The following is a 21,316-nucleotide window of genomic DNA, read 5'->3' as shown; positions in this document are numbered from 1 at the left end:
TCTCTGACACAGAATTCAGTGGCACAGAATTACAGCAAAAGATGCCTATCACAGACCATGCCATAAAAAGCCACTGCAGACTGCACCATGAAAAGCCCACCACAGACCGTGCCATGAAAAGCCCAACACAGACTGTGCCATGAAATCTCCACCACAGACCATGCCATGAAAAGCCACTGCAGACTGGCCATGGAAAGCCCAGCACAGACCATGCCATGAAAAGCCACTGCAGACTGGCCATGGAAAGCCCAGCACAGACCATGCCATGAAAAGCCACCACAGACCGTGCCATGAAAATCCCACCACAGACCATGCCATGAAAAGCCCACCACAGTCTGTGTGGCATGAAAAGCCCACCACACACTGGGCCTCATCACGACTTTGGCAGTAACCCTTAAATCCGGCATTAGCGCTATTACCGCCGGATTTAAGGGTCCGCCAAATCAGGACTTTGGCGGATTTTGCCCCAGCTCTGAGCTGGGGGGAAATCCACCGAAAATTCGCACTCATACCGCTGGCGGGAAATCCGCCGGCGGTATTAGCGTGAAATTTCCCCATTGAGCCCAATGGGGAATGGGGCATTCCCGAATGGGCTCAATGGGGAATGGGGATTAACATTACTGCCGAGTTCGGCGGTAGGGCAGATAGCGCCGGCGCTAATAGCGCCGGCGTTACCACCCAAGTCGTGATGAGGCCCACTGTCTCATGAAAAGCCCACCGCAGTTTGTGCCATGAAAAGCCCACCTCATACTGTGCCATGAAATGCCCACCACGAACTGTGCCATGAAAATCCAACCACAGACTGTTCCTTGAAAAGCCCACCACAGGCTGTCCCATGAAATGTCCACAACAGACTGTGCCATGAAATGCCCACTACAGACTGTGCCATGAAAATCCCACCACAGACTGTGCCAAGAAAAGCCCATCACAGACCGTGCCATGAAATGTCCAGCACAGACTGTGCAATGAAAAGCTCTCCACAGACTGTGCCATGAAAAGCCACCTCAGAATATGCCATGAAAAGCCCACCACAGACTGTGCCAAGAAAAGCCCACCAAAGACCGTGCCATGAAAAGCCCACCACAGACTGTGCCATGAAAAGCCCTCCACAGACTGTGTCATGAAATTCCCACACCTGTGCAATGAAATGCCAATCCAATTGTCCCCTGAAATGCCCACCAGGCCGTGGCATGATATGCCCAACAGTGCCCACAGAGATAGGGTGGCCAGATGTCCTGGTTTTTCCAGGACTGTTCCGGTATTTGCCCCTCCGTCACGGTGTCCAAGGATTTTTTAAGTTTAAAAACTCTGTTCTGGGAATAGAAGGTCTGGGGGAGACCAGGGTCGCCAAGTACACGGGTGCTCTAGGGCCCAGCCCCCACCCCAGGAAAGGCCAATTGCATAAAAGTCCCTATAAGTTACAACAGGACTTTCTTTCTTGCTGCCGGTCCCCCAAACCCCACCGGGAAAACTATAAGCCAACCCCCTGGTGGAGACTATCCCAGTTTTTTGCCAAACACTATTGAAAAATCTGAGATCGAGCGGGTTACCGCTCTCCCCAATCACTTTTCATCCCACTTACCAAACCTGGTCCCTTCCTCCAGGTCATCTTTCCTCCAATCAGCGTTCTGTGCCTCCAACATGCACAGAGACTGACCACTGACACAGAAGTAGGACAAAAGTTTCATCAGCACCCTGTTTGTGTTTTAGTCCTTCTTTGCTGTTTATCACAGCGGAAACTGTAGTCCCACTTCTATGTCAGTGGGCTGTCATGGTTTTTTTGTTTGAAAATATGGTCCCCCGACACTCACAGACACCCTTACTGACCCAGTCTGTGGCTCGATGAAGAGATAGTCGCGTTCGTTGGTTCGAGGCCTGAAGGAAATGCAGGTGCTTGGCGAGAAGGACAGGATGGCGGCCATGATCACGGAACGCTCGTTCGAGGCTGAGGAGGGGAAAGAGAAGAGGAAGGAGTTGCATGCTTTCGTTCTACACAAACATACCAAGATTTGGCAAGGTTTAAAGTAGCTCAGACAAGATTAAATCAGGGAAGCACTTGACATATGATCTTTGTTTGAAAATAAGGTGGAAAACGATGGCAAGAAACAACGTGAACAGGAACTGGATTTGGGAATTTTCAGAGGCCAGCTGGCCCCAAAACACAATCAGAGCAGTGCAGAAGCTTATACAAAAATATAATTATGATATAAAAATGACCACTTTTACCTGCTTAAATAAATGCAGACTAATTTGACCCAAAAGGTTCAGCTGAAGGGAACTCTACTTTAGCCATACTACTCTTTTTACTACTTCAAGTGATAAGGTAAAGTGGTCTTGTAAAGTGCCCTAGTGGTCTTGTTAAGTGCTCTTCCCACAGTAATTTTGGCCTCGCCGTGTGTTGCTCTATAAAGTGACGGGTGGTGGTGGGCTGTGAGTGCGATAGAGGGAGTGGCAGATGCAGAAGACTGCTTTGCTGATGAGTGCATGTCGGAAGCACCCCTAACTATTTGGTGGGAGGGGTTCTCTGTGTTCAGGGGGAGGAAGGACGCTGTGGGGGATATCCATGAGACAGGCCTCAGGCTGGGAGCCCTGCAATAGATGCGGTGCAGGTGCTGATGGAGCAGAGCATGATGGGAGTCTGTGACTCCGATGCTAGGCCTTGTGGGCCGTCGGATGGAGAAGGGCTGTGGTGTAAACATCAGAGATTTTAGCAGTGAGGAGGTTGGTGAGTGGGGAAGGGAACGTTCCTCAGAAGCAGTACTGGGGCTGTTCCGTGGTTCAGGGGTTTTAGTTCATTTTGAAGAAAATGGAAAAGACACTAGCGGTTAAGCAAAGCTACGTGAGCCGTGGTCTGTATGTGGGATGTAGAGTAGACCACATCCTTGCTCAGCTCTAGAACAGTGGTTATAGTAATTAGTTGAAGAGTCATGTTTTGAGCTGTTCTTTGAAAGTCTGGTGGTACCCTTCAAAGTTCCTTAGGTAGTGAGTTCCAGAATGTGGGGGCCAATACTGTGATGCAGAATTGCAGCTTTGAAGTATCATAACTGACGCAACATGGCTGCCACAGCTTTGCTGACCCCAAACATGTCCTCTGCAGTGGAAGGCCTGCCTGACTATAACATGGCCGCCATCGTGACTTCAATACTAAAATCATAAATCCAAACATTTGACATTGATAGCGAACATTTGAGACTGCTAGGAAGGAGCTTTTAAGACGAAAAGAGGGAGTGTCGAAGTGAATGTGCCTGTTTACTTTCATTGTGGTGATTTTTTTAAGAGAAAGAAAGTAAAAAAATCTATGAATAAAAAGCAGTAGTTTTGCCCAGAAAATTGTGAATCTCCTTCATCAACAGGGAAAGTTGTCTACATGCTAGTACAGGGTCAGCACTGTAAGAAGGCCATGCCGTAAGCATCCAATGGCGGACAGGGGATTTTCTGGCATGGGCAACATCTGGAGAGATACCATTTTAAATAAGAATTCCAGGGAGCTTGGGAGGTGGGTGGCTGGGGCCATCAAGACACAGCTTAGTCGTTCAGCTGCAGCACCACTGCAGGGTCAAAGTAAACACCCCTAAAGTAGGATATGCGACTGCACTGAGCAGAGGTGGGCAAGCCTCCAGGGAGGGAAACTCTCCTGTAAATGAATCTACATCACCTGCTTGAAATATGACTGACTCTGCTCCCGTCCCACCAGACCATCGGAGATGCCTACTTGTGTGAACAGAGTAGCCTAACTCTGGATGTAATGGACCACCAGGAATTTTAATCCCACGTAACTGACCGCCACCTCTTTATGGAAAAAACAAGGTTTTATTGTAAAATACATGAAGTTGGTGATGGCACTTACAGTAACTGGGTGAGATCTCATATGGTACCAGCACTTGGCCGTTGGCAGCGCTGGGCCAGCGGCATCGGTCAGATGCGCACCGGTCAGCATTTCCAAGGGGGTCCACAGCAATATCACCGAACTCGAGGGGCGGCCGCCCGATGGGGGATTCACCTATGAAATGGAGAAGAGAGAACAAGGAGTTAAAAAGCTGATCATGTGTGCTTCCAAAATGCAGTCTCTACTCGTACCCCTGATCTATCGTTACCCTGCCACCAGTTCCAGGTCACTAACAAAAATGCTTTGTCCTCCTGCTTCTGACCCCTCTACAATCTCTTCTCTTTTCTCTTCTGACTTTGCTAACTTCTTCACATCTGAAGCCACTACCCTACACTCTTCAGTGACCCACTCCCTTTGGTAACCGTGGCTACACCCCTTTCCTCTCCTTGAACATCTTTTTCATCTCTCTAATTCTCCTCTCTCACTGATTCAGACACTGTGCCCTTTCTCTCCCACGTACACCCATGGCCTACCCGTTTTATCCTCTGCCGTCTCCTCTCAACCCTTCAGTCTATGCCACGATCAGTCCCTTTCTCACGTCCTTTGATAATCTCTCGTTGACTTCCTCCACCTTTACTTCTTCCTTTGAGCACGCTTTGGTTATTCCTAAAAACCCTCTCTTAATCCTTCTTCTCATCCAACTACCGTCCCATTTCTCTCCTTCCATGTCTCTCCAAAGTCAAATTTCTTCCTATCTTAATCCTCATTAACTTATTCATGATACTCTAATTTTGGCCCCGCCCCTTGCACAGAAGCACCCTTCTTCCCGTATCCAACTCTCTTCTTCCTGCTCTTCAAAATAAATCATCCTCCCTTCTCATTCTCCTGGATCTATCTGCGGCCTTTGACACTGTCGACCGCCCTACTCTACTTTCTGCGTTCACTGCACTCAGATTCTCTAGCTCTATTATCCACTGGTTCCATTCTCATTCTCCTGGATCTATCTGCGGCCTTTGACACTGTAGACCACCCAATCTCTGCATTCACTGAGCTTGGGTTCTCTAGCTCTATTATCCACTGTTCCATTCTCATTCTCCTGGATCTATCTGCGGTCTTTGACACTGTCGACCACCCTACTCTACTTCTGCGTTCACTACACTCAAGTTCTCTAGCTCTATTATCTGCTGGTTCCGTTTTCATTCTCCTGGACCTATCTGTGGTCTTTGACACTGTCGACCACCCTACTCTACTTTCTACATTCACTGCCCTCAGGTTCTGTAGCTCTATTATCAGCTGGTTCCATTCTCATTCTTCTGGATCTATCTGCAGCCTTTAAAACTGTTGACCAAGGTGCCAAGCCTTGTTCACACTTCAACCGCCCGTTTTGAAGTACCAGAAACGTTTACGCCAAAATATGCGACGTATGATGAGCAAATAAACCAGCAGAGAGCCGCAGTTGGGCTCTGTCCAGTACCTATCAGAACAACAGCACCTATTGAAGTATCAAGACCTAAGAAAACCTTGACAGTAAGATATCCATTGAGGAAACCATATCGACACATGAGAGAGAATGACAATTGTCAGAATGCAGTCCCTGAAGAAGCTAAAAAGATACTGAAGGAAGACGAATGGTGACATCACAAGAACCCGGACTGACCCACATATAGAAGATATGACGACCTGTGAATGATGAAAAGAGACGAAACACCATGGATATGTGACATACTGAGCCTAAAGTGAAATAATTGATGTCAAGATGTCAGAAATTATGCCATATGCGCAATGAAGATATTCAGTTAGTTTAAACGTGTACATATGCAAAGGACCGCAAGAAGCAAGGAATCGTGAGGCTTGTTTATGCTTAGTAGTAAAATAGATTGCAGCAAGCGCCAACTATACATATCTACCTCAAAAGGAGCACTTTATATAAGTATACTTCCACTATGCACAAGAGCAGAATCAACCAAAGGTTACTAAAGGTCTCAAAAGGAGAGCTTCGCCAAAATAAGTTGAGAATTAAAGACGGAGAAACCCAGATGAAGATAATCATGCCAAGAAGCCAAGGTCGTATCGGCTGAAATAGACAGACAGTGGATACAATTAAGCGAAAGAAGAACAGAGTATCCTGTTCAGAAAGGTCAAGATAAGCCACAGATGGCAGATGGCTGGCAGAATTATATCAAATACACGAATTACATGAAGAATAAGATTTCACGGTGTCGAAATCACGTGACAAGATGAGCAAGAAGGGATGAAACTTTCACACCTACGAATGGACCTGTGCCATGCACAGACGCCTTACCTTTTCCACACTAAGAAGCAGTCTCAAGGCCAACCACAAAGAAATCATTGACACATGACCACTTAGGTGATAATTGATTGTAGCAATAATTGGAGGGAAGCTGGGGTTGAGACGAGCTCCCTGCACCTGGCCGGCTATTCTGCATGCTGCTAAGCAAGTGGAAAAGTATGAGTGGGGTTGATGCCAACCCAATCATAGTGGACCAAGTAATCTAGGGTCCTATAGTTAGTAGAACCAATGAGACGTTGTACTTTTAATGACATCTACAATAGCCATTTTTAAGGAAGGGCTTAGATGCCCCACCTGACAGTGTTTATCCAATCCCCACTCCTCGTTACCATATACAGATGTAGTGCTTATAGTAAAGTTACCTTCCTAGAACCAATAGAGTGCATGCTAAAGTTTTAAGAGTTACACGTCAGTGATGATGAGTTTTTTTTAATAAATACTATGGTTTTTCTGAAATTATTTGGAGTTGAAGCGAGAAGGAAGATCGAGCGATTGCTGATATTCATGAACTCCTCATTTTTTGTACTTGTCATTAACGGACTCCCTTTGCCAAACTATCGAGTTGTCATTATTGATTTGATGTGAGAGTATTAATCTGCATCCCCATCCATCTCAAGGGTGCTGCTGCTCATCTTAAAGTGCTGTTGGGAAACCCCCAGTCCTATGGGCCAGCTGGGGTCCTACTGCACACTTGGTAGCAGAGATTGATGGTTATCGATTATCGATTAGATAAGACACCCATTGGCCGTCGACATAAGTAACTCTAGGTCCTTTGCAATATCACATGTCCTTTGACATCCGGCTAAGTAGACCAAGAGGCTCCCCGTAGATAGTGGATAGTCTAAGTGAAAACCCTGCAGGTTGAGGTCTGAAGGAACCTGTGCTTTCCCCCACAAATCCCTTCCCACTTCTACAAGCGGCTGATCGGACGAACAGCAAGGAGAGGCGGTAAAGAAGGCGGTGATCCCGAGCATCCAGAGAGGGAGAGGAAAACAAATGCGACTGGTGAGTGAAAAAGACTAAATACTTTGACCAAACGTTGCATGCCTTAAAACAAGTAAGGGAAGGTAACGGAGGGAGGTGGGACAAAAATAGCGACAGAATACGAGTATTATATATATATATATATATATATATATGGAAAATATTGACTCGAGGGTGGCCGAGCAATAAAGAGATACCGGGAAGGATACTCGAGCAATAGAGAGATACCGGGAAAAATACCAGAGCAATAGAGAGATACCAGGAAGGATACCCGAGCTAAAGAGAGATACCGGGAGCATACCCGAGCTAGAGGATACGGCCAGATACCTATGCTTTAATATAGTGCTAGAAGAATCCTGCATTTAAAGTCCTGAATAAAATAGGGCGTTATAGGAGACCAAAATGGTTAAAGACGTTTTTGAAAGAAATGGGCTTACATTCCATGTCGGAATAATAATAGGTGCATGAGATTTATGTAGCCGGACGGAGTCTGTCTAGTCTGTTGCGTCTGTCTTGTGTTTTTCTTTTTTCTCTAACGTCACGAGGTAAGAAACATTTTGTGGGAAATAGCATGAAAATTGTGCGATTGTGTAGCCAGGATATTGTAGGGCATGAATTGATGGTTGTTGTTTGAAAAGGTGAAAAGACATTTTTTGGTGAAAAAACGGTATTGGAGCTTGCAGCGATTGGTTCTCGCTCATATTGTTGATTTTGTTTGAGAAAAGTAAAACATAACAAAGTGTTATATACAGAGAAGATAAACTAATTTAAGCATGGAAGACGTTACACCGTTAGTACACTTATGCAGTTGTCAAAACATGACCTAGGCTGAAAATGTACGGTGCAGAATGGGTTAAAGGAACCGCCCACAAAATGTTTATGCCATGGCCCCAGGGCGGATCGCTATATTAAACGGTCCTGCAACACATGACGACATATTTGCACGCCACGTACACTGGAAAAAAGGTAGACAAACGCCTGGCTAGTTCAGAGCTTTGGAAGATGTACCAAGAAGAAAAAGAGGAGGAGCCACCGTTAGATTGGATACTTAACATATGCACAGAGGGGGGTGAAACGCCTTCTGTGCCACCCACCCCGTCTGAAACAAAAAGCGAAGCCAGTATGGACGAAGGATTATACCCGCTGAGGGAGCTTAAAGCAGCCACGGGATATAGCAACCCGGCATACAAGTCACCTACGCAAAGTAGTGATGAAATTCCAGAGAAGGATAGAGACAGAGATATCACCTCCAACGTCCCGAGGGACAAGGAGAGACGCGAGAAAGAAAAAGGAGACTAGGCACAAGTAAGTACATCTCCAGATACAGATAGAGAGGGAAAGAGATGGAAAGGAAAGGAGGACAAAACTGATGAGATGGCATTTAAACAGAACGAATGGATGGGAGGTCAGATTCTATTGAAACTCGATGGTAAAGGCATTGAGGACATGAGGCAAAAGGGCGAGCCAGACTATTCAAAAAGGAAAGAGAAGGAAAAGAAAAAGGATTGAGAGACGAAAGAATCAGAAAAAAAGATAGACAGAGACGAGAGCAGTTGTATCGCGAAGAGCAAGAAAGGAAACGCGATCATAAGCAGAGAGCAGCTAATGATCAGGAGAGGCAAGAACAAAGGAGAATAGAAGAAGAACAGAAAATACAGGAAAATATAATAAAGAGAGGAAGAGATGAGGAAATACGAAGGGCAAATGAACATAGAGATGTGAAGAAACAAGAAGAAGATAGGGCCAGAGCGGAAGCGAGGAAGTGTAGAGAGTTCCATGACAATATAGAACGCAAGCAAAGACAGAGAGCCCGAGATCTTGAATATCTGGAAAGAAAGGTTAAAAAACCTGATCCAGTAGTAGACTGGGAAGACAACGAAGAATTCTTTCCTGAGTACGATTCAGTACCAGACACGTCTAGGGCAAATCCTGAAGATGACTTCGAGACCAGAAGCATCGGAAAGACAATCGTTAGAATATATGATGAAATGGGGCTAGAACAAGTACCCCAAGGGAAAAGAGATGATGTGCGTCTTGAGAGCACTCAGTTGTATGACACTGAGGACGCCCCCCGAAGTAGCAGAAATAGAGAACTATCCCTAGATAGGTTGATGCTAAATAGGAACGAGGAAGATGAGAGGAGTTGCACGAGTTGGGGACAGACAATATCAGATGCAGAAAGAGAGGAATATGAGGAAAAAGAAGATGAGAGAAGATGCAAAAACACTTCTCTGGAGGAAAGGGAATAAGATGGTCAGATTCTAGTGTATCTGCACCTAAGACATCACAGTCAGCCACACAATCAGACCGACACGAAGGAGTATCTTACGGTCAGAGGGGGGTGTCTCCACCACCCTATGTGAGCAGACTAAGGACATTGCCAGGTAGAGGGCGATGTGGGAATATTACCCCTGCGGTGGATAGGAAAATGATGAGAGAAGAAAAGGAGTGCCATGTGTTACAATTCCCATTGCTCGAAAAAGGAGGAATGAGGCCACGGTAAATGCCTTGGCAACACATGGATATAGAAAATTTGAAAAATAAGCTTCCAATGTTAACATCGGGAGCCGGAAAATGGATACATGAGTTAGAAAAAATGATGGGAGGAAACACGTAAGCTATCGGGACATCAAGGGTCTTTTAATCGTCATACTCAGTGATAGAGCTGATAATGTGTGGACGCGTGCAGGTTATCCTGGACTTAAGCAATATCACATTAGAAAGTGTTGTATGCAATATGTGGACATCTTCAGAGCTCAGATACCTGAGGGTTCGTAGTGCTATATAAGTGCCAAATAAAAATAATAATAATAATAATAATAATAATAATAATTATCATTATTATTATTATTATTATTATTATTATCTTAATTTGCAGCACGACAGAGGAAACGTGCAGACGCGATTCTATTCAGCTATTGACTATATTGGCTGAGAAAGGATATAAAGTTGACAAAGAGAAGTTACAATATTGACAGCAAGAAGTGCTGTACATAGGCCAGCTAATCTCACATGAGGGGAAAAGGGTTACCCCTGAAAGGGCTGAAGCCATATTAAACACAGCCAAGGGCTGAAGCCATATTAAACACAGCCAAGCAGAGTTTTCTAGGATTATGCAATTATGTCAGGGCATGGGTCTTTGACTACAGCTCTTTTACCAAGCCCTTGTCACAAGCCCTAAAGAAAGCACAGGTGACGAAAGAAAACATTGAATGGACCGACACCATGGAAGATGGGTTTGTTGAACTCAAAAAGGCCAGAGGAATTCTACCTGTTTTCACACACGAATGGCAGTGTTATGACGGCAGTACTCACACAGAGAACCACCTTGGGGTACAAGCCCCTTGCATACTAGAGTGGGAATTTGGACCCAGTGATGAGAGGTCACTTCCGGTGCCAACAAAGTTTAGCTGCCGCAGCGTTCACCACGGAGAAGGCTACAACCATTGTGATGGGATGCTCAATGACGTTGTTCGTCGAACATGCGTTATTTGCCATTCTAGAGAAACCGAAAGGCACATTGACATCTCATAGTGCTTCTGCTTATTATTTGATCAGATCAAATCCATCGATTAAGATAATTCGATGTAAGATAGTGAACCCAGCTATGTTCATAGCAGAGCCAGTCACAGACGGAGAGCCAATCCATGACTGCGCAAACTCTGAAGAATTCTATGATGAGATTCCCAGAGTAAAGGAAAATGCACTAGCAGAAGGAGAAATTGTCTTCGTTGACGGTTCTTCGAGAATCAATCAAAATGATGGGCAGAGATATACAGGCACCGATGTGATGAAGCACACAGCAAAGGGAGAATTTCGAGTACTCATTAGTGCACGATTACCATCTCATTATTCAGTGCAAGCTGCAGAATTATTGGCATTGATCCTCGCTATCGAGAATCACGCAGACCAGGAAGTGACAGTGTACAGTGACTCTGCCTATGTGACATCAACAGTGCACGCAGGCCTAGCATGCTGGAAAAGGAGGGGCTACCTCTGAGCAGACAGCACGTCAGTGCAGCAAGCAGCCTTATTGGATAGGCTCATTAATGCACTACAACTCCCAGTGGACATAGCAGTTGTGAAATGCGCCGCCCACACGAAAGGGACAGATTTTATCTCACGTGGAAATCAAGCAGCAGACACGGAATCCAAGCGTGTGGCGACCAAGGACGAAATAATAATGAATGTGGAAATAACTGATGTGCATGAGAGAATGGTTGTTGCACGAAGTGAACCTGAAGGTTATAGTAACATGGGGAAAACCCATTTAATGGAACTCCAAGGGGAGGCACCACAGGAGGAAAAAACTCTTTGGAAGCAGCAAGGGTATTCTTTAAACCCCTCCGAGAGCTTATGGCGATAAGACAGCACTGGTAAACCGGTGAAGCCTATAGCCCTATTGAAAATAGCATTGAAACAGTTGCATTATCCAGCCCACATGACAAAAGAGAATCTAGCAGCGACGATTGCTGAAGACTGGTTTATACCGAACTTAACAGAGCATGTTGCATTTTTTATGGTAAACTGTATAATCTGCCAACAGTTCAGGGCTGGGCATACACTATGAGTAATTAGAGGAGTCATCCCAAGGCCCAATGGACCTTTTCAGCACTTGCATGTCGATTAAGTCGATATGATTCAAGTATGTAACGGATACAGGTATCTAATTGTTGTGGTGTGTCCATTCTCTAGATGGATAGAAGAAGGTCCATGTACACACCCAGACTCTACCTGTGTGGCCACATTTCTGCTGAGGGAGGTATTTCCCAGATGAGGAGTATGTGAGGTCATGAGGTCAGATAATGATCCTCACTTTGTTAATGCAGTATTTTAACAGATTAGCTTGTTGCTTGGTATAAAGCACAGGTTTTCTTCGGCATATCATCCCCAAGGTAATGGGATATGTGAGAGGCTCAACGGCTTGTTAAAGGAAAGAATAGCCAAGTTGAAGCTTACTCTAAAGAAGGGATGGCTGCACTGCCTTCCATTGGCACTGTATGCACTCAGGAACCAGCCTGGTTCTGACCACCATCTTACGCTGCATGAAATCATGACAGGCAGAAGGATGCACACACCATTGACACCCCGAGATGGAGCTAGATGTGATGCTCAGCCGACAGGGGAAGTTTTAGGATCAGAAATGCAAAATTACTTGAACTGCATGACATATTGTCTTACTCTAATTTCAGGACAGCTGCACAGGCGACAAAAAGGGTGCAGGGCAGCACAGAACACAGAAGGAGATACTTCAACAGACCAAATTCAAGGTTTACATTTACCACAACTGTTCCCTGGGGACATGGTCCTGGTGAGAAACCACAAGAGAAAAAAGTGGGATGAGCCAAGGTTCAACGGACCATACAGAGTGGAGGACGCCACTCCCTCTGCAGTCAAGCTACAGGGAAGAAGAGCTTGGATATTCCTGGGTGACGTAAAGCCATACAACGGAGAAGGCCCTCTGCCCACACCCCAACGCGTAGAGACTACAGACGATGGCGAAGAACCACAGCACGTGCAGATGAGATCCATGACGAGGAAGAAGGACGCATGACCAGCAGAGCAACAGCAAATAACTTTTGTGCAAGTTGTGGCTTCAGGTTGGACATTTCATCTGAGCAAAAAAGGGGATAAGGACATACACATGGACACTCTGTGCATCCTAGTTGCAGGTGAAGAAGAAAAGTGCACGTATAAGCCCCAACATAGTTTAATGACTTTGAACTTTGGACTGAGGCACACTCAGCCTTGATGAGAAAAAGATATGCCAAATTTTGACGAGGTCACATAAATTGGAAGAAAATACAGTATCCAGACTCTTTTCATACAGGAGCCTTATTTGGACTCACCTATGGTGTCGTGCAGTAGTGACATCACCAAAGACTTGTTGAGCTACTTTGAACTAGTATTAAGATCGTACCTGTCGTTAGTGGGAAGGTTCACTAACATCACTGAATTTCTTCAAGACCCTGAAAACAAAAAGACAATAAGGAGGCTAGTCATTGGAATTGCCGAGCAGTTCCTTCTGCTTCCGGAATACAGGGAAGACGAGACAAATGTCCCTGTCACCAGAAGATAGCAGACTGGCAAGCAACATCTTCTTTTGCCTAATTGAGGACTTTTCAGAGCTTGTGGGGAGGCCTGCCAGTGTTGACGTCCTCACTTTCATCAGAGACCCAGCAAACTCTACACAGATGAGCATGCTCCTGCAGGTTGAACTTTCTAATCATCATCAGAATTTCTGGGGAAGATTGTAAGGCTTTCCGCCGAGGGACAGAACGAGGAGGTTTTGCCAGAAACTTCACTCCTGTTTATGCTGACAAGGACACAACATGTCCTCTGGAGTGAAACAGATAAGAGGCATTGACTGGGAGCTTGTTTGTTTTGAACACGCAAACTAGAGACTTTCTGAACTCATTACCTTATTGTGACATTTTCGCATACAGAAAAGAGAACTGTTTCCAGAGACAAGAGACAATCTATTATTCAGGCAAAGAAGGACAATCGTTCCAATACCTGCAACCTATGAGCAGAGACAGCAGAATCCAGAGATAATATTACCTAGAATGTATTAAAGAGTTAGGTTTCTTTCCTTAAATGATTGAGATAGGCAACCAAAGTAGACATGTTGTCATCCCTCAGGAGGAGAGATGCTCGCATTGTCCTGGAAATAAGTGTTGTATGTTAACCTATAAAGGAATTGTTAAGACGGATTTCTGAACTCTGTCCTGGTGGCGCAGAAGTTCAGAAGGCCAACCTAATTACTTGGAACAGGGTAACCTCTGGACGAGCCAGACCAATCAAGGTAGCGATCGCGGCGGTCAAGACTAGGTCTCAAGAGGGGTGAGGGTGACTGAAAGCCCGCAATGAGCACACAAAGCAAGATCACTTACAAACTACTCCAAACAGTTGTTATATCAAAAATATAAACACATTTATTTTAAGGCCTTTAAAACAATGACCGTAGCGAGAAAATCACAGTATCACAATATTAAACCAACACATACCATATCAACACAATATATATACAAATACGACAGTCGCAAGCGTTATATGCACGAAATGTGTAGTCCACCTGCAAGGGAAGGAAAACAGGCAGTGCGATACAATGCTTTAGACTCAGTTCGCCTTCAGAGGCACCTAACTAGATGGAAGTCCGAGCCCTGCGAAGAGTGGAGCCTTGTGCTCAAAAGTACCTGCCCACGCTGGTGCCAACGGGCAAAAGGAGAGTCTCTTCTAAGGAAATCAGGCAGTTCAGTTCAGTGCACAAATGAAGGAGAACAAGTTCCGCGACTCAAGCGCAGCCTCCACAGTGGGCAGAAGCAGAGCGCGAGTACGGCAAAAGGGTGCTGTTTTACACAGCGGGGAAAAGCAATGGGCTCCTGCAGGAGGGCGACCAGATCCTAGCTAAACTACTCACCGGTCCCCGATGCAAGCAGACCCAGGCTTCTCCGCGTCAGTTTCAGCAGCTGGCAGGTTCAGAAGAGCAGGGAACGCCTCGTCGTCGTGTTGAGTAAAAAGACGTCCCAATCGAAGAAACCTGCACAGTTTTGTCACCACAGCAGGGCAACGGAGCGGCCGTGTGTATCTGAGCCAAATGTACACTACTCACTTCAGACTTGGGAACGCCAAGTGTACTAAGCGTGTGAGAGTGACAAGGACTCGAAATACTACACAACCTGGCGGCGGTTACAGAGCAAGACTCCCGTGTAAGCTGGTCAGTCAACTGGATGGCCCCGAGACGCTTCCGAAGGCTTACTGGCAGGAGATGATGAAGATGCCGAGAATAGCTGTTCCCGCTATTCCAAAGCGTCGAAGTACCAGTACAGGCCTTCTGGTTCGAACAAAGGTGAAAAGGGTTTCACAAGGCGACCGCAGTGCAGAGCAGAAGTCCTTCAGCGGGTCACCAGCGATTCCTCGGTCCAGCCTCTTGTTTGCAGGATACTTGGCTCCTGTATTCCTTCGTTCGTGAGAACTCAGGAGATCGACATGGTAGTGGTGTTTCCAGCCCCCTCTTATCCACGGTTCCCTTCGCGCCAAAACGGAGGGGACCCAATGGGAGATCCGCTCATCAACACTCACACCATTCGTGGACCAATCACGGACCACGGTGGTCCCAGGCATTCACACCACCCTAGACTCTCTGGCACCCAGGATGTGTATTGGGACCAGACATCCCAGCCCACACCCTGGAGGCACACAAAAGACATGTAGAAGCCCGCGAAAGCATCCGTGTTTCGCGGGAAAGTACATGCCCAAATAAGGAAGGCCCCGGGTCGGCTCGACCTGGGGAAGGTGAAGGGAGCAAGACGGTCAGCGGACAGGACAAAGGAGCCTCGTGGTCTGGCCATTTTGGGAGCCAGGCCACCATTTTGGGTTAAGCGCCGAAAACGTGCTTAGAACGCCAAAAGGAGCTCAAAATACAAAGAAACGATCGCTGCCACCATTCCCATCCCTGAATCACTTGCACCGATCAAATACAATCCTAAACGAGTATCTAGGGCCTGTAGAAGGCTAGAGACCCAAGAGAGCTGTAACTTAGCTTACAGTGCCCTCTTGTGTCATGTTGCACTAAAGCCGCAACATGATAAAAGAAACTACGGGAAACAGCGTTCCCCGGTACTGACTGTCAAAAAAAGAATTACCAGACTTTCTCCTACTCAAATGATACAGATAAAGATTCCTGGACCACGGATGGAGATACCCGAGAATCCTGCAGCGAGAAGAAGCTATATGGATGCTATTAAGGATGTGATGATAGCAAACTACATGAAAACCCTGAGAATCAGGAGAAGCACACAAGAAGACAACAACGAATTAAACACCTACCTGGACAGCATAGCACACTTGGGAAATAACATCTGGTACCAACATATGAAAGAAGTTGGAAGACGAAATTGCGAGGAAGAATGCTTTGTTTGTGCACCCCTACCTTACAGCATGGGGAAGATCTTTGTAGCTGTTGAAATAGATGTGCAGACGGTGCACTGCCTATCACACATAGCAATGTGCAAGACCAGAGGCTAGTTCATTGGAAGTGATGCTTCCCTGAAATGGGCAACTGAAGCAACGGATCCAAATGAAGACAATTATGTCCAGGACATAAAGACAAGAAACAATGGAAAAACAAAGAACATTGTGATCAGATATGAGAAGCCTGGAGTTAAAGGGGCATAGATCAGAAGAGAGCCCAACCAAAAACTGAACGTTCAAGGAAAAACTCCAGAAGAAGCTCGGAGTTGGAAGAACAGAGGCCAAATGCAAATTTGGGGAACAGTGCTTTCACCAGACGGATGGGAGAAAGGACTGTTGATTTGCAGAACATGGATGGTCATAGGTCATTACCAAGGTACCAATGACATAGTACAAAATGCATGCAAGCCATTATGGCCAAGACTTGCTAAACTATTGACATGGGTCGCGGACAGAGGAGGACCCTTGCAGATAGTGCCATTGGAGAATCCAAAATTCTGCTTCAGGAATAATGGCACAAGGAAGATGGAAGAGAATCAGAACTGTGGATGCGTTTTTGACGCGCCAGGAATGGTACATGGTACTGCAGTGATCATGGATCATTATTGGGCATGTGGATCCAAAGCATATATCAGGCTGCCGAAGAATTGGGGAGGTATATGCACACTAGTGAATGTCCATGTTCCAGCATTAGTTATTCCAAAAAGTGATCTGAATATTGACAGTTTCCCGAAAGCAGATGCTCACCTGAGGAAAAAGAGATCTGTGGAACTGATGTACCGAATGAAGAGAGAGAATTACTTTTCTGCCAAATCAGAAGAAGCTTTTCATGCAATCCCGTATGAACACAGGCTGTTCAGCCTCACCTCATCAGTGTTCACGACAATTCTGATGCCAAGAGTTCAGGTTGGAGCAATTACTAAATGGTTGCAGATAACCAGAGGGTAGTTACTGCAGACCATCAACACGACAATAAAAGGATTCAATGCAATCAAGGAAGAGTTAAGGGAGATTCGACTAATGACTCTCCAGAACAGATATGTCCTTGACATGATCACAGCGATGGATGGATGTGTTTGTGCACAAATTGGAGAATCATGTTGCACATTCATACCTTCTCACGATGACGAAAATGGAACTTTAACAGAAGCCGTAGGTATGCTGACGAAGCTACAGAATCAGATGATTGATTAAACTGATGAAGTGGACGACCACAGTCGGTTTGGATCATTATTTTCATGGGTTCCAGAGTGGATGGCAGATCCATTCAAATTCCTAGGAGCCCTGCTAGTGATGATATTGCTCGGATTCTGTGTCATCAAGATAATAATCTCTCAGTGCCAGAAAACTGTGAAAAAGGCCATAGGGATGAAGATCATGATTGATGTCGAGTCAGACTGGAAGCCCAAGGACCCGACTGATGAAGAAATAAGAGACGTTGTGAAAGCCAGCATTTATGCACCAGAAGGAACACAGTTTTGATATACAAGAACACATAGAAGTTATGAGGGAAGATAGATCTATTGTAGTCCAAGTGGACAATGTCAACTAATGACTTGGAACAAAGATGAGCACGTGAGAACAGCAGGAAGCTTGAAGGGAGTCCTAAAGATATGGACCCCAAAGAGATATTTCTTCAAACCTCTATGGGTGGATCCAGAGGATGAAGTAAAGGTGGATACCAAGGAAGAAGTGAAAGTGGTCAATGAATCGCCCAAAGGGGGGAGTGTAGAGGAGGTGCCAAGCACGATTTACACTCCAACTGCCCATTTTGAAGTACCAGTAACGGTTACACCGAAATATGTGATGTATGATGAGCAAATAAACCAGCAGAGAGCCGCAGGGGGGCTCTCTCCAGTACCTATCAAAAGAACAGCACCTATTGAAGTACCGACACCTAAGAAAACCTGGACACTAAGGTACCCACTGAGAAAACCATATCGACAAGGTCATATTGGCTGAAATAGACCGACAGTGGATACAATAAAGCGAAGAAGAACAGAGTATCCTGTTCAGAAAAGTCAAGATAAGCCACAGATGGCAGATGGCTGGCAGAATTAAATCAAATACACAAACTACATGAAAAATAAGACAAAAAACACAAATTACATGAGTAAAACGATTTCATAGTGTCTGTGGGGGCAAGTTAGAACTGTCTGGGGGCTCTGGTTTGCAAGTTCTAACCTGCAACAGCTCTCACATTGATTCTTGATGATTGAACTGCCCCACAGTTTAAAGGAGAGCTGCTATGGCTACTGTGATCTTCAAAAACTACAGTGACCCGGGCACCATAACATTCCAGTCAGGTTTTCCCCCAGGAGGGTTTTTTCCTGGAGACCGAGCTCACCGGGTGGGCTCCGTGCCTCCCAGATTACTATACTTGGTTGGCACGGTGGCGGCATGGAGTGAAAGGCCTTACCTCTTTGCACCAAAGGACAACAAAGCAAAGAAGGTGAAACCTGACAGTGACAGAGAGAGGGAGGGAGCACACAGAGCAGACAGAGAGAGAGAGAGAGAGGGCACAGAGCAGAAAGACAGAGAGAGAGAGAGAGAGAGAGAGAGGGAGCACACAGAGCAGACAGAGAGAGAGAGAGAGGGCACAGGGCAGAAAGAGAGAGAGCACACAGAGCAGAAAGAGAGAGAGAGAGAGAGAGAGAGAGCACACAGAGCTGAAAGAGAGAGAGAGAGCACACAGAGCAGAAATACAGAGAGAGAGATAGAGAGAGAGAGCACACAGAGCAGAAATACAGAGAGAGGCAGAGGAGGAGAGAGGGAGCACACAGAGCAGAAAGAGAGAGAGAGAGCACACAGAACAGAAAGACAGAAAGAGAGCACACAGAACAGAAAGGGAGAGGGAGAGCACAGCGCAGAGAGAGAGAGTGAGAGAACACAGAGCAGAAGACAGAGAGAGAGTGAGAGAGCACACAGAGCAGAAAGGGAGAGAGAGCACACAGAACATAAAGACAAATAGAGAGAGAGAGAGAGAGAGAGAGAGAGAGAGAGAGAAGGAGAGAGAGCACCACACAGCGTGGAAAGACAGAGTGAGAGGGCATAGGGCAGAAAGACAGAGAGAGAGTGCACACAGAGCTGTTAGATAAAGAGAGAGAAAGAGTGAACAAAGCAGAAAGATAAAGTGAGAGAGAGGGAGCACACAGAGCAGAAAGATAAATACAGAGCACACAGAGCAGAAAGATAAAAAGAGCGAGAGAGCACACAAAGCGAAAAGACAGAGAGAGATGGAGAGAGAGAACAGAGCAGAGCAGATACCGCACAGAGCAGAAAGGCAGAGAGAGTGAGCACACAGATCAGAAAGACACAGAGAGAGCATACAGAGCAGAACGACAGTGAGAGAGAGCATACAGCTGAAAGACAGAGAGAGAGAGAACACAGAGTAGAATGATAGAGAGCGAGAGAACAGACCAGAAAAACAAATGGAGAGAGAGGGGGGAGACAGAGAGAGCACACAGAGCAGAAAGACAGAGAGAGGGGGGAGAGCACACAGAGCAGAAAGACAGAGAGAGAGAGAGCCCTCACCAGAAAGACAGAGAGGGTGTGGGAGAGCACACAGAGCAGAAAGACAGAGAGGCATGGAGAGAGAGAACAGAGCAGAGAGAGAAAGAGAGAGAGCATACAGAGCAGAAAGTCAGAGAGAGATCACACCGAGCAGAAAGACAGAGAGAAAGAGAGCACACAGAGTAGAACGACAGAGAGAGAGGGAACAGAACAGAAAGACAAATAGAGAGAGAGGGGGAGAGAGAGAGCACAGAGCAGAAAGACAGAGAGAGAGGGGGGAGAGCGCAAAAAGCAGAAAGACAGAGAGAGAGAGCACACAGCAGAAAGACAGAGAGGGTGAGGGAGAGCACACAGAGCAGAAAGACAGAGAGAGAAAGAGAGATAGAGAGAGAGAGAGAGGAGAGAGAGCACCCAGAGCAGAAAGGCAGAGAGAGAGAGATGTAGAAAGAAATAGATTAGAGAGAGGGAGAGAGAGCCCACAGAGCAGAAACACAGATAAAGAGCATGCAGAGCAGAAGGAGAGGGAGAGTACACTGAGCATAAAAACAGGCAGAGAGCACACAGAGCAGAAATACAGAGAGAGAGAGGGAGAGTACACAGAGCAGAAAGACAGATAGAGATGGAGAGAGAGAACAGAGCAGAGAGAGACAGAGAGAGACCAGACAGAGCAGAAAGACAGAGAGAGATCACACCGAGCAGAAAGACAGACAGAGAGAGAGAGAGAGCACACAGAGCAGGAAGGCAGGGAGAGAGAGATGTAGTGGTGGAGAGACAAATAGATTAGAGAGAGGGAGAGAGAGCCCACAGAGCAGAAACACAGATAGAGAGCATGCAGAGCAGAAGGAGAGTGAGAGAGAGGGAGAGTACAATGAGCAGAAAGACAGACAGAGAGCACATAGAGCAGAAATACAGAGAGAGAAAGAGAGAGAGAGAGAGAGAGAGAGAGAGAGAGAGAGAGAGAGAGAGAGGGGAGAGCACACAGAGCAGAAAGACAAAGAGAGGGGGAGAGATAGAGTGCAAAACCAGGTGTAGAGGAGGAGATGTACATGTCACTCATGGAGCCCGTCTCCTCACCTCTGTCATACTGGAAGAACAGCAAGAAAGCACTGTGCATGACACCTGGTATCGTCCCAATACCGCATTGACGATATGAATGACGTTATGCACTCAGACAACCGTTTTGAAAGTACCCTCGAACTGACGTGGTAGAAGGAAGTCTGCCGACAGCACCAGACGTAGAAGAGTTGTAATAAAAGTCTGACAGGTGTAAAGTGACGTCATAAAGAGAAGACATAACGACACACTGAAATGATATACAAACACTCAAAGAAAGAAGATGTAACTGAAGTAACAAAGTAAACAACATAAAAATGCGAAGAAACCACATGTACTAAGAAAATAAGTGAGAAAAGATGAAGTAGATGTATGTACAGTGAAACACAAGGTAGATGACAAATATCGAAGCTTGCTGCAGTAGAAAATATAACACAGGTAAAGCAGCCATTTTGAGAAGATGGACGTCAGTTTCTTGTAATAGTAAACTGAAAACCCCAAGGAGAGAGACCAAGACAGAAGGGCTGACAGGCACTGGAATACAGATTCATGCAAGAACAACAAAGGTTTGTTTGGTGAAGGATCAAGGATGCCGCAGTCAGAACCAACTACAAAGTACAAAAGGAGTCAAAGAGGATAAGCCATGTACGCAGGAC

The 21,316-nt window shown here is 45.9% G+C and overlaps 1 protein-coding gene across 2 annotated transcripts in view; it reads right to left on the bottom strand.

The window, feature by feature from the left end:
- The window catches only part of LOC138520775 (hatching enzyme 1.2-like), a 70,628-nt gene that overhangs the window by 19,871 nt on the left and 29,441 nt on the right, over positions 1 to 21,316 (bottom strand). For both annotated transcript variants that reach the window (XM_069633072.1, XM_069633073.1), the window contains exons 4-5: positions 3,848 to 4,000; positions 1,828 to 1,945 (exon numbers count right to left, since the gene is read on the bottom strand). In XM_069633072.1, coding sequence (XP_069489173.1) covers positions 1,828 to 1,945; positions 3,848 to 4,000 — 271 coding nt within the window. The remainder of the gene's footprint in view (positions 1 to 1,827; positions 1,946 to 3,847; positions 4,001 to 21,316) is intronic.

This window comes from Ambystoma mexicanum, chromosome 13 (genome assembly GCF_040938575.1).
Source record: "Ambystoma mexicanum isolate Mex_15411 chromosome 13, UKY_AmexF1_1, whole genome shotgun sequence".
NCBI lineage: Eukaryota > Metazoa > Chordata > Amphibia > Caudata > Ambystomatidae > Ambystoma > Ambystoma mexicanum.
The sequence above is the reverse complement of the archived record's forward strand: the minus strand, read 5'-3'. Positions and strand labels throughout refer to the sequence as shown.